General features: G+C 41.6%; 1 protein-coding gene across 1 annotated transcript in view; it reads left to right on the forward strand.

Moving 5' to 3' along the window:
- ush2a (Usher syndrome 2A (autosomal recessive, mild)) overlaps window positions 1–13,680 on the forward strand; it is a 208,947-nt gene that overhangs the window by 185,529 nt on the left and 9,738 nt on the right. The window contains exons 75-82 of the mRNA XM_053317023.1: window positions 6,715–6,796; window positions 6,903–7,048; window positions 7,378–7,719; window positions 8,024–8,385; window positions 8,509–8,878; window positions 9,105–9,386; window positions 9,514–9,683; window positions 10,763–11,093. Of these exons, the coding sequence (XP_053172998.1) occupies window positions 6,715–6,796; window positions 6,903–7,048; window positions 7,378–7,719; window positions 8,024–8,385; window positions 8,509–8,878; window positions 9,105–9,386; window positions 9,514–9,683; window positions 10,763–11,093 (2,085 nt within the window). The remainder of the gene's footprint in view (window positions 1–6,714; window positions 6,797–6,902; window positions 7,049–7,377; window positions 7,720–8,023; window positions 8,386–8,508; window positions 8,879–9,104; window positions 9,387–9,513; window positions 9,684–10,762; window positions 11,094–13,680) is intronic.

A 13,680-nucleotide genomic window follows, 5' to 3' on the forward strand; every position in this document is an offset into this window, starting at 1 on the left:
ATTTAGATGTTTTTGAATTATTATTATGCATTTTGAGTTTGGAAAACAGCTTTACTCTCTCACTTGTTGATTTTAACCCTCTCTGACTTTCTCTTCAGTTTTCCTCTTTGCATTGCTTAGCCACAGAAGAGTGTGCAGGGATAGAGGGTGGTCAGAGGAATAGGAATGACGAGGCTTTGCCCTTGCACTCAGTGACACCCTTTAACAAATGGGGGAGACAAAGGAGTGGAGGAGAAAGGTAGAAATGCATAGCTGAGCGCACAAAGGGTGAGGAGAGTGGGATGAGGAGGTTGAGATGGGAGGAGGAGACAGGGGAAGAGAGGAAGGAAGGATTAGAGGAGAGGATAAGGAGACTGAATGCAGAGTTCATTAGGCCCTCGGCCTATTAGACCCCTTAGTTAGAGGTTTCCAACTCTGATTGGAGGGCTCTCAGCATTCTGCATAAACAGCCAAATAATCACGCTGCAACACTCCCTCCTCTCCTCACTGCAATCGTTGTCTCTGTATCCTCATCTTTTTCACAACTCCTCCTTCTGTAGCTTCATACTTCTCATTCCTCCCTTCATCGCTACATTTCCATCTGGGTTTTCTCTTCCTCTGCCTCAAATTACAGTTTTTACGTTATTCAGTCTTACCACCTATCCCCTCCTCTTCTATCTCCCTCTCACTCTTTCAAGTGATTTTTTTTCAAGAGTTTTTATTCTCCTACTTCCTCTTGCTCCCTCTCTCTTTCTCTCAGTAATGACAGGTTGTGTGTTATTGTGTGTCTGTCGACGAAAAGGCCACACCATCTAGTGTAGTGCTCTCCACTTGTCTTAATGGGTGTTTAGTGCTGCAACCACGATACAATGGTCATCACTTTAAAGGAATGCTGTGTATGTGTGTGAGTGTGTTTAAGAGAAAGAGAGAGATTGTGTGTGTGTGTGTGTGTGTGTGTGTGTGTGTGTGTGTGTGTGTGTGTGTGTGTGTGTGTGTGTGTGTGTGTGTGTGTGTGTGTGTGTGTGAGTAAACTTGAAACTGAATCCTTGTCAAGTGTTTGTTTTGGAAGTGGGCTATACTTCTGACCATAGTCGGTTTGCAGGAGACGTTCCTGCCAGCTTTGTCTGATGCAGTCTCACAGCCTGGACATGAATGCAGAGTCTTTGTGTTTGTATTTTAAGCTGATTGACTGGTGGCAAAGGTATTAAAGATGACAGGGATGCCATAGAAGAAATTATTTGTCTCCTTTTTGGAGGAACAACTCTCAATACAGTTGAATTACTTCAAAGAAAGGGCTGTATACCTTTGATTATGGCTCATACAGCACAGTATATTATTTTGGTTATCCTCAAAACAGTTAGATGAAAACGTTAAAAAAAAGAAAACCCCAAACTCCACACCAGTTTTAATGTGACCTTACAATGCCAAAATACAGATAGAGGGTTTTCATAATATAATATCAGTTCAGCCCTTCATAGTGAATTCAAGGGAATAATAATTTTTCCTCCCCCTCGACTTTTGATCATTTTTTTTAACTAACTTGTAAGGAATTACAACTCGCAGACCTGATATATAATACCTTTTATGAATGTTTTCATATTGGTATGCCCTTCTTTTTTTTTTAAATAGACATTTGCTTGCTCATTTCATTTTCTGGAGATATCTTTGTGGATTTTAAGCATGCCATACCTCTGTTACCAGAATTTGTTGTTTGGTCTTTGGCCACGTATCACACACACAAACACTCATACAAATGCACACACACACAGATGCATATGTACACACCAAATATGCTGTTCCTGGGGTCTGGAGCCGCCAAAGCCAATCATGGCTGTCGGTGTGAAGTGGGCATGCCTGTTCCAGACCCCTGCAGTCCCTCTCTACTTCTGTGCTGGCCACAGACAAAACACATGCCTAATGGCACTCTGAGTGTGTGTGTGTGTGTGTGTGTGTGTGTGTGTGTGTGTGTGTGTGTGTGTGTGTGTGTGTGTGTGTGTGTGTGTGTGTGTGTGTGTGTGTGTCGCACGGACGTCTGCATGTGTCAGGGTTTGTCTAACGCACACTGACTAGCAGGGACACCCATGCAGGGCATTTACAAACAGACACAGGGCAATTGTTCCAGCAGCATTGAATTAGGCATGCACACATAGAATACATACACACACACACACACAAACTTGGCTTGCGAGCTTGGCATGGGGCATGAGAGAGCAGCGTGTGGTGCTCTGGCTCACCTCAGAAACCTCCGAAAACAATTACTGCTCTCACAGCACTGGTCAGGGCACAGCTTGTACTAATAGACTGGACTACAGGGTTGGGTTGAGTTGAATTGAACTGAATTGAATTGAATTGAGTTGAGTTGAATTGAATTGAATTGAGCTGAATTGAAGTCAGCTGAATTGAACTGAATCACACATGATCAGAGCATGTTTTACCACACCCAAAGAACTAAGACACATACTGTAAGAAAAGGTGAAACAGCACCGTGCTTTATTATCTCTCCAGGACTTAATATGACTGAGCAGAGAGGGCTGAGGAGGCCTGTGGAGAGAAACATCCCTGAGGCAGACCAGTTGGACCCCATTCACCTATCATTAGACATGGCTCTTTCATGTATGTTCTAAGGCAGTCGCTTTACTTACCTGTGTGTGTCTGTGTGTCTGTGTGTGCGTGTGTGTGTGTGTGTGTGTGTGTGTGTGTGTGTGTGTGTGTGTGTGTGTGTGTGTGTGTGTGTGTGTGTGTGTGTGTGTGTGCGTGCGTGCGTGCGTGCGTGCTTGTGTGTGTGTGTGTGTGTGTGTGAGAGAGAGACACAGAGAAAGAGTGTGCGTGTGTGTAGCCATATGCTAATGTTGGTCCGTCTCTCTGTCTCTCTGCGGGGCCCAGTGCTCGGGCCTTTGTGAGATAATCAGCATAATTCTTTTGACAAATACACATGGTTATTCTTAATTAGTATCACACACTGTCCCCCCGGCCGCACCATGCCTCTCCACCTGAATATCACACACACTTCTGGGGACAAATGAGTACAAAACAAGATGCATGCAGATGTTGGTGTGGTTAGGATACACACAAATACGTACACATACACACATTTATAGGGATACCGTGTGCAAGGTTCAAGAGACTCATATACACACTGACCCTCTTAGATAGGCACCACAGGCGGAAAACACACACTGTCCAGAGGCCCCCTGCTGTAGCTCAGCTCACACACCAAAGAGAAGACAGATTGAAGAAATAAAAGATTGAATAGATTGCTTCCTTGCCTTCGATGTTAACTTGTGTTGAACCATCTAAGATCTGAGGACTCTTTAATGTATAAATTAGCAAGACCTCTTCTTGTCTCTTCTCTTCATTCCCTATCATTGTCTGCTTTACTCTCACTGTCTTGTTTACACTTTCTCTCCTCCATATCTGTGCAAATCTCTCTTGTCCCCCCCCCCCCTTTCCCCTCTTGACTTCGTGCTCTCTGTCTGTTCTTTTGCATTTGGCATGATTAACTACCGACTTTGATCATTCTCACACATATGCATATGCTCATGCACATTGATTTTTAGGTTGACTGTAACCTTTTCCTTTCATATATTGTAGCTGTTCATGTGGTCTTCATAGGTCGGCCATTTTTTATAAGAGGCTTCACAGAAAAATACTGTATATCAAATTCAGTTTTTTGCTGCCATAGCTGTTGACAACATCCACCATTCTAACTTTGCTGATGCTATAGCAGTGAATGAACATGAAATCTTCAATACTTCATGCCAAATTTCTATATAACTTTATCCCCAAAATTGGTTTGAAAATAAAAACAACAATTTAATAACTACAGTAACTGTTTAATCAACGTCAGATGCTATATGTATGCATGTATTGGCAAATACATGACAGAAACCCTCTTCAAATTACAAATAGGTTGTGAAATACAGTTTCAACTGTGTGGTCTTAAGTGTTTTCTTTACTCAACTTTGTTTACCTTCACATTTGGAATAATTGGGTATTTTTGTCATTATTGTTCTGGATGTTTTGTGTGCAAGTATTCACCTTTGCAATCCTTAATCAGTGTGTTATAGTCAATTTTATTTCTATAGTGCAAAATCACAACAGTTATCTCAGGGCACTCTTCACATAGACCAGGTCTGGACCGTACTCTTTAATTTACAGAAACCCAATATTCCCCCCATGAGCAAGTAGCCTACTTGGCGACAGCTGCACGGTAAAATATAGGATACTGTTAATTTCTGAAAGTGTTTGTTTTGTGTGTGTTTGAGACTGTGCACATATGTATGTATGAGAGAGAAATAGTTATTGAGGGAGCTGTTAATGTAATGTAATAGTAGTGTGTTTCAGTGTTTCACCGTTTGATTACTGCATGTCTGCGAGCCTCTGTGTATGTGCAGTTAGCAGGCTGATGTGGTGAATTTCATATTGCTTGATTGTGTGTGTGTGTGTGTGCGTGCGTGTGTGTCTGTGTGTGTGTGTGTGTGTGTGTGTGTGTGTGTGTGTGTGTGTGTGTGTGTGTGTGTGATGTAGCGAGGAGGCTGTTAATGTGGTGTGTTTCAGTGATAAAGTGTTTGAATGTATTGCCATCTAGAGGCGTGTAGCAGAGTCTCCATGCTCCTATAAAAGCTGCCAGCGCCAGATGCTGCTATTGACAATGTGCATATGTTAACCGCTTTATAGGCCACATGCCTCACATATTTCACTGGCTTTTAAGGTAGAGAGATCTCTCATTCTCGCTCACTTAATCTGTCTCTCCCTTTTGTAACATCTATCTTTTTTTTCTCTCCCACATTCACTTTCTCTTTTCACCCATTCACTTAATCTTTCTACGTCATACTCTTTTTCTTCCTCTTTGTCTCTCTCCTTTTTTATTTCCTTCATCAGTTATTTACTTACTTACCTTTTACATTTTGTATCCCTCTTTTCTCTGTTCTTTATCTTATAACTTATACTTCATTTCATTCCAATCCCTTCTCTTTTTTTGGTCTTTATTCCTCCCTCCCTTCATCCCTTTCTCCAGCCCGTGTCCCTCTTTTTCACGTCCCTCCCTCCCTCTCACCACTGAGAAGTGCTGTGATTTGCAGGAGGATTTAGCTTGTGTCTAGGTGTCTAGGGGCTTATTAATCCTATTTTACTGTGGATGAAAAACACGTTGGCTCCCAGACATGAAAACTGTGAATACATGCATTCTGGTTGTTGTTCAGACAGTTCATCCTTGGTGCCACGCTACGGTGATTTGTCAGGGTTTTCATTTGATTCAGTTTGAATTTGAGCCTTTTTGATCCTCTTGCCGCTGCATTGAAGTGGGTTACCAGTTAATCTCTTTACATATGCTTGCTTATGTGAGTGCATACAGACCTGAACAGACAGTTTAAAAAAATGCAGACTCAACACATGAAAAAATATATCCTCATTTGTTGTACATTGACACAAATGTGCTCACATACACACACACACACACACACACACACACACACACACGTTGCTTTAAATAAGAATAATAATAATAATGAAAACATTTATTTATATAACACCTTTCACGCAGTGCATGTAGCTCAAAGTGCTTTACAGTAAAGTGAAAAAAGAAGCGAAAAAAATAAAAATGGGCAAATTAAAACAAATACTGCAAATACTGAGCATTAAAACCAAGCAAATTAATAAGAAACAAAGGAGGCAGCAAATAGCAACAACGGCTATGCTAAGAACAGCGGAATACATTAAAGATAGAAATAATACAAGGGACAGTATAAATACAATAAAATGTGTAAAAAATAAAAATAAAACAAAGAAAGAGTGACAGTTAAAAGTAATGTTGAATAAATACATTTTCCATTGACGTTTAAAAAAATGTTCACAGAGCTTGCATCTCTCAAATCCTTCGGTAGGGAATTCCATAGTTTTGGTGCACAGTTTTTGTTGCTTTAAAGCTCACAGTCATAAACAAACAAACAAACAAACAGGCAATGCTACATCCTGGAGCCTGCTACTCCCTAACTACCATGTCATCGCATGCCAGAGCCTTTTGAAACAACAGTGTGTCTCTTATCAATTAGTAAATGGTGTTCCCACTGTATCACACACATACACACTGTCCCTGTGTCTGCCAGGGTGCTGGGCTGGGTCCCACTGCCTAAAGCTACTGGCAGACTCACTGTGCCTGCGTCTCTGTGTGTTTGTATTTGTGTGTGTGTGATTGTGATATGAAAGAGTTCATGTGTGACATAAACACTCAATCTGCAAGCTTTGAATTCACCCATAAGGGACGGCAGTTTGCCTGCCAGTCTCTCTCTGTCTCTGCCACTTCTCTGGTGTCTACTTACTTCGCTGTGGCAGAGCCAGTATGTTGAAATGTTGATATCACAAATCCCATGTCATGTCATCTTAGCTTGCCATTGTTTCAGTATAGCTTTTCATTCCCCATTTTAATGAGTAATGTACAGTTTTTTTATTCATCAATGGTTTGTGTGTGTAACTAATTTCATGTCGCTCCCTTCTCTTGTTGTAGTATTCTGTACTACCCTCTTCCCTGTGTCCCTTTCCACCATCATTATTTTTTCTTTTAACTCCTGCCCAGTCATTTCCCCTCTTTTCTCTTCTCTGTATCATCCTTCCCACAACCACCTCTCTCTCATCTCTGTCCAACTTTCTTGCACTTTTTCCCTTTCCTTTTCTTACTTCTCTGCACTTGTACTTATTCCATCTCTCTGTATATCATTCACTGGACTCTCTTTATTTCAGGGTTCTGTCCTAGAAGCAACAGTCTATGGTCTTGAGCCTCTCAGTGACTATTCGCTACGAGTGGAAGCTGTCAATGAAGCAGGTGGGTTGATTATTATCAGTACCTCATATAAAATATGCTTGATAATTACTGGTTGCACAAACCACTGAATCGCTTCATTGAGTCTAGATGTTTTGTAACTCTACAGGCAGTGTGTCTAGTCCATGGACAGGCACTAAGACCCTGGAGGCTTCTCCTGCTGGACTGGCTAACTTTACAGTGGAGCAGAGAGAGCAGGGGAGGTCGTTACTACTGAGCTGGGATCAGCCAAATGTTCCAAATGGAGTCATCACGGTACATACAATACACAACAAAAACACAGAATGCATACCTAAGTGCACGTACAGCACTGAGCAGGTGAAGCAAGTCAGGGTGCTTCTAAACAAATGATTCTTGCATAGTTGACACACTCTTTAAAGCCCAAGTACACTCATAAGTACACTCACACACTATTAAAAAAAATCAATTCTCTTTTGTAATTGAATTAAGCAATTCATTTGTTCATCCATCCACATACTTAACATGCATTCTGTGCTAAACTATTTGCACAGCAATAGGCCTTCACCTTAACTCAGTAAAGTCAAGCATACACATATTACCCCATACTTTTTCCTCCTTTCCAGATGTATAACTTGTACAGTGAGGGGAACCTGGAGTTCAGTGGGCTATCACGCAACTTCCTGTTTCGTCGTTTGGAGCCGTGGACCACTTATACTTTGACTCTTGAAGCCTGTACCTCAGCAGGGTGCACACGCACTCCCCCTCAGCATGTCACCACTGCTGCAGCCCCACCTGCTTCACAGCCCCCTCCCAGACCAATCCTCATTGGTTCAGAACATGTGTCACTTACCTGGGGACCTCCCACCCAACCAAACGGGCCAATCAGAGAGTATTTCTTACTTGGAAGGAGTCTGGAGGAGGTGGAGAGAGGAAGAAGTAATGAAGAGGAGACTGAAAGAGAAAAAGTATGTGAAACTAAAGATACTGTCAAGATACAAGCAGCTATTCCTAAGATAACGTTCATCTTGCCTATTTGTCCAAAAGGCTGATGTACATCATGGCTTCTTTATGTTCTTGTCACTCTAACTCATAGTTTTTAAACATGTTTTAAAAATAAAAATATCTACATGTAAAAATTCAACACATTTTACCCGGCTATGTATAGGCCTATCTTGGTTTTAATCTTATTAGGAATTATCAAATGAAAATTGTGTCACAAATGTGTTCTTTACAAGATCACCCTCAACAGTCCATCACTGTCTCCAACAGGTGCTGTTCCGAGAAACATCTCCACGACAAAATGACACTTTCTCCTACTCAGTGACTGGTCTGCGTCCCTGGACACAGTACGAGTTCAGTATCCGTACTCACAACCCCGCTGGCCACACCCGCAGCCCCTGGGTGACCATTACAACCAAACAGGCCCCCCCCCGCGGCCTAGCATCTCCAACCGTGAGTCACTCCCCAGGCCGACCTAGTGAAGTGTTGGTGTCCTGGACTCCTCCTTTGGAGCCCAACGGTGTACTTCAGTCTTACAGGATTCAGAGAAACAACGTCAGTTTCTCCTTCAGTTTTGATCCTACTGTCGTCAGCTACACCGATGAAGATCTCCTGCCTTTTTCAACATATAGGTATTGTTTGCCGTCAGACATACTGTTTTGGGTATCAGATAAACTAAGCTGAATGCTTCCTATGGAGACTTGAAAATTACTTTAATAAACTTTCATTATTTTCTTTTCTTTTCTTTTCTACAGCTACGCCATCATAGCATGTACGTCTGAGGGATGTATCACCAGCCCTTATACAAACATTACAACCTTAGAGGCTCCCCCTGCAACAGTGAGGGCTCCCACAGTAGGCATGATCACATCCAACATATTAAACATTTCTTGGAGTAAGCCAGTGACACAGAATGGAGAGGTGACCGAATATGTGCTGAAACTGAATGGCCAAGAGGTTTATCGTGGGACAAACCTCAATACAGAGCTGTCAGACCTGCAGCCTCACACTGCATATCAGCTGGTCCTGCTAGCTTGTACCAATGGCGGATGCACTTCCAGTGCAACAATGTCCACTGTAACTGAGGAGGCTCCTCCGACTGACCTATCTGCCCCGACTCTGAAGGTTTGTTTGTGTATGTTTGCCTTTGAATCAAACCTTAGTCTACAGAATGAATCAAGGGATACTAGACTGACTAAAGTCAGTTTGCCACTCATCTAAAAGGCTCATTTTAACTTCACCTCCTGTACAAGTTTGGTACAAAATATCTTCAACTGCCATTAATCAGAGTAACATACAATATTTGTAAAATAATCAGTATTTGATGTGATCGTTGACTTTTCCTCTGAAGGTCACTGGCCCAGAGTCAGTGGAGGTTAGCTGGGGACCACCAGAGCATCCTAATGGCATCATCACAGGGTATGAACTCCGCAGAGATGGTGAAGTGATCTATGTCGGTGCAGAGACTCATTACCACGACTTTACACTTTTGCCAAGTGTGGAATACAGCTACTTTGTAAGCGCCAACAACAGCAGGGGGACAGTGAGCAGCACAGCAGCTACAGCAAAAACTCACCCATCAGCTCCTTCTGGTGTCGGTCTCCCCACTTTGTCGCCTCTGGGACCCACCCAGGTCAGCCCTTTATGCATTATTCTGTATAAGTAACAGCTGAATCGTGATATAACTAAAATCGAGATGTTTGAGAAATGATCTACTGCCTGTAAAAGTCTTCAATGCTGGGTGTTCTTAACCTTTACAGGTGAAGGTGGAGTGGAGTACCCCAGTCCGTCCTAATGGAGACATTGTTAGTTACACTGTGTATCAGCGAGATCCAGACCGGCTCAGAATGACCACCACTGTATATACTCCAGAGGACAGTACCTTCTCTGAGCGACAAACCACTCTACATGGACTGGCTCCTTACAGCTGGTCAGTCAAAGCAGATCTCCACCAGAGTAAACTTTTGATGGTATAATGGTGAAAATGTTTTTTATGGATGCACTTAATGTATTTATATATAGGTAAAAGGCAGGTACATATATAGATTTTGTAATTTAGGAGAAAAGCTGAACAACACAGTTCCCTATTTTCCTTTGTGGTCAATTTTGTAATGAAGGGAAATATGGGGAGGAATGCAAGATTAGAATGCAAGTTCAGATGGGAACAGAGTGCCATCTCTTGGTAAGTGAAAACATTGTGGTAGAAGCTTGACAAACCAGCACAACCCTGGGACTGTCATACCACAGGTCAGTTAATACTAGAGCAAGGCTCACTTTACACCCTTCTCAGTTAATCATGACAATCAATCAGTGCAGTCTTTCAAAATGAGTAATAACATTTTACATATCTTTTAAAAGGATTAGACTGAAAGGGAACTTACAAAAAGTAGTGTAAAATCGTATCAGCATGCAGTTTGTCCTCTGAAATGTCAAAACAACTCTTTGTCAGGAGACATGGAGGCATTTATGGATAAGTCAAAGTCTATATTTATGACGCCTGTGTAATAAATTAGGATACTAATGCACTTGTCAAAATGCAAATATCTTGATTTGGTGAAAAATAAACAGGCTGTCAAAAGGACAACATCAAGACTGGCGGTTCAAAGCAAGAAACAGAGAAAAAGCAAACTAGAAAAACAGAAAAGGGAGCCAACTTTTAAGCAGGGTAATATATCACTCTCTTTCAGACAATGACAGAAGGGTAGACCAAAGACTAAATGTGTGTGCATGAATGTGAGAGTGTGTATGGACAGCTATGTGTGTGAGTGACTGACTGAGTGACTGAGTGTTGATAGTATTTATATATTATCTAAACACTTCTGCATGGTTTGCACAGGATCTGGTTAAATGTCAACAGATATTCTCCAGACTACATCTTGTAGTGGAAACTGAGCTCAGATCTCACTGTCCATTGATGTCAGACATGTCTTGAGTATTTTAACTATGTATGGGTTATACAAACATCACTGATTACTGCATTTAGAAATGTTTGCTTCTGTTTGTGAGCAGGTATGAGGTAAGAGTGGAGGCTTGCACAGCGCTGGGCTGCTCCTCCAGTGACTGGTCATCTGTACTCACTGTGGCGGCTCCCCCTGCTGGACAGAGTGCACCACTGTTAGACCTTCAACTTGACACCCACACTGGCCTACAGACCACCTTCCTGCTCACCTGGTCCCCTCCAGCTCAGCCAAATGGTAAAATCCTGTATTATGAGGTGTACCGCAGACTGGACCACAACACTGATACTGACAAAAGTGAGCCAGCAACACCTATCTGCAGGAATGTCTCCACTACTTGCAAAGATGAAGGACTCCTGCCATATACTGTATATCAGTACCAGGTATAATACACTGTGAATTTTAATATGTGTGTCTGTTTGCAGCATTACAGCAACTAGTAATACATTTTAAATTATATTCATCAAAATCTATCAAAAAGAAAATGCAAACCAATACTTTTGATCCAGCTTTGATTTTCTCAGCTGTCCTGGTCCTTTCAAAGTGATACATCATCGCAACAACGATTTGACCTTTAGCACTGTCTGACCTAAAAAGATAAAAATCTTTGTTGGGGTGCAAGAGCTTAAAGTCTCATGTTTTGAAAAAGTATTGCATCTGTTAGACATTATTTGTCCAAAAAGAGCAAATGTAATATCACCAATATTTTAGGAAGAAATAAGAATTACAATAATCGTAATCGTACTGTAGAACTGGGATATAAGAAATGATGAACAGTAAACAGAAAAGGTGCAAATGTGTTCTCCATATGCAGCAATGTTATAACTAAAAATTCTGTTTACCAGAAAAGCAAGCTTACCTTTTTGTCCTCTGCATTGAACGTGGAACCAGAATTAAATGTTTTATTGTGATTTATGACACTCATTTTGAGATGAAATCTGATGTGTGTGCCATAGTAGAGGATATAGCCTGTTTTCAAAATGAAATGTTTTCCAAAAGTCCACACACTCACACACACACACACACTAACACAATGTAATCAGACAGGTGTTAAATAGTGCAGTCCATATTCATGCTGTTGTGCTGTGTGTTGATACGCTAATTGACAGGCTAGCCCTTTGGAAGCAACAATAACATTAGCATTCCTGCCTGTCAGTCGTACGAGCCGAGGCCAGAGAACCTGTGTAATTGATTGAGTTTGCTTGATTGTGGTGCCGTCTTTATTTACGAGGGTCCTAATTTATGACAGGAGGAGGGAGGGAGGGAGGAGCTTTGGGAGATGACGAGCGGGCAACAGAGCCATTAATCACTGGGCCCTCAGAGCACCCCACTTCCTGATTACCAGCCAGCCAATCGAATTAACTGTTAGCCCCCTTGGTAACAGAGCTTGTATTGGAAAGACCTTTTAATGGTGACCGCTACACGTCCCCTGAGGATTCTCCAATGGGGGATTGGGGTATGTGGACAAGGTGGTGGTATGTGTGTACTCCTCGTGTTTGTGTGTCCATGTAAACGCTTTTGTGTGTCAGAGAGAGAGAATTAAGTGATGGTATAAATTTTTATTCTCCTTGCTATTGCTCTTAATTTTTAAGCACTGAGTTGTATGTTCTCATCTGTCAGACTGCTGATCTATCGATGTATCAGTCACTTACCCACCTGCCTCTCTTTCTAACTGGCTCTATTTTTATTTCACTGTTAATCTGCCTGTGTACTGCCTCCAATTCTTTCTCTCGCCATGTTTCAGGCGTACACAAGGACGATAAGTCAGTTCAGTTTAGCACACCACAGTGCAGAGAGAGAAATCATATTAGGCTAATTACACTGGGTCATAAGCTACTATTGACAGCTTTATGCTTGGTTTTAATTACTGCCCACTTTCACACAACTTAGCCCCTTCACCCCAAGTAGATGCACCCGCCAAGTAGCTCTGTTGGCCTATCAGAGTGCTTTAATCGGATCCGCAGTCCAACCATCCAATAAAAAGGCTTGAATACTGTCTGGAAGTTCTCTGAAGTCGTTTGTTGCCATGGCGGCTCATTTGCTGCCATGGCAGCTAACAGGGTATATTTTTATTTTGCGTCCAATAAGCCAAATCATGGCCCAATAGGAGAAGAGAGGACAAGAGAGGAGTGAAAGCAGTAAAAAGTCTGTACATGATATAAGGACGCAGAAATTAGTTCTACCTTTTAGCACTAGATCAAGGGCAAGGTGATCAAGGCTTGCGTTAGCGTTGAACTTTTTCTCTATCCTGACTATGTGACACAAACTTTTTAATCAAGCCCAAAGCTTTGCGTCACGTTGAGTCGTGATCTCTGTTGCTAACGTGAGAGGAACATGGTTGTTGCTGGGTAGAAATACTTTATTGCAAGTTATGATTTTGTATGATGGCAGCAGCAAATTAAATTAAAACTTTTTGAAGCAAGAAGTCATAATTCCAGTGCAGTAACTTCATATGTAGGGGAAACTTTTTTCAGCTGATGCCATTACATTTTTTGTGCAGCCTTTTTTAAGTCGGCATCTCATGTTCCTCCTAATGGCTCTGTTTCCCTCGTATGGTGCTGCAAGTGAAATTATACTAACAACAAGTCTGTTGAACACAGGTTGATGAAGTAACAATAAAAGCTACTGGTGATCTAATTACAGAACTGATTGATAACATGAAGGCACATCTGTGAGAAATGGAAGTTTTGAATGTCTGAATCACCTCCTCTACGACATATTCACATTATACCAATAGTATTTACATGAGTAAAATCAGTTAAAATCAAGAATAATACATGTTAATTACATCATTATGACATACATTTGCCAGGTTTTCGTTCACCAGGCTCTCAACAGGTTGATGTTAAGTTAAAAGCAAAGTACAGTATAGTCATCATTTTGATGGATACAATAAATAATACCAAAATAATTGACAATATTGTGAGTAGTTTAATGAGAAGCAACCAGAGCCAGTGTCACACAAACAGT

This window comes from Scomber japonicus, chromosome 1, assembly GCF_027409825.1.
Source record: "Scomber japonicus isolate fScoJap1 chromosome 1, fScoJap1.pri, whole genome shotgun sequence".
Classification (NCBI taxonomy): Eukaryota; Metazoa; Chordata; class Actinopteri; order Scombriformes; family Scombridae; genus Scomber; species Scomber japonicus.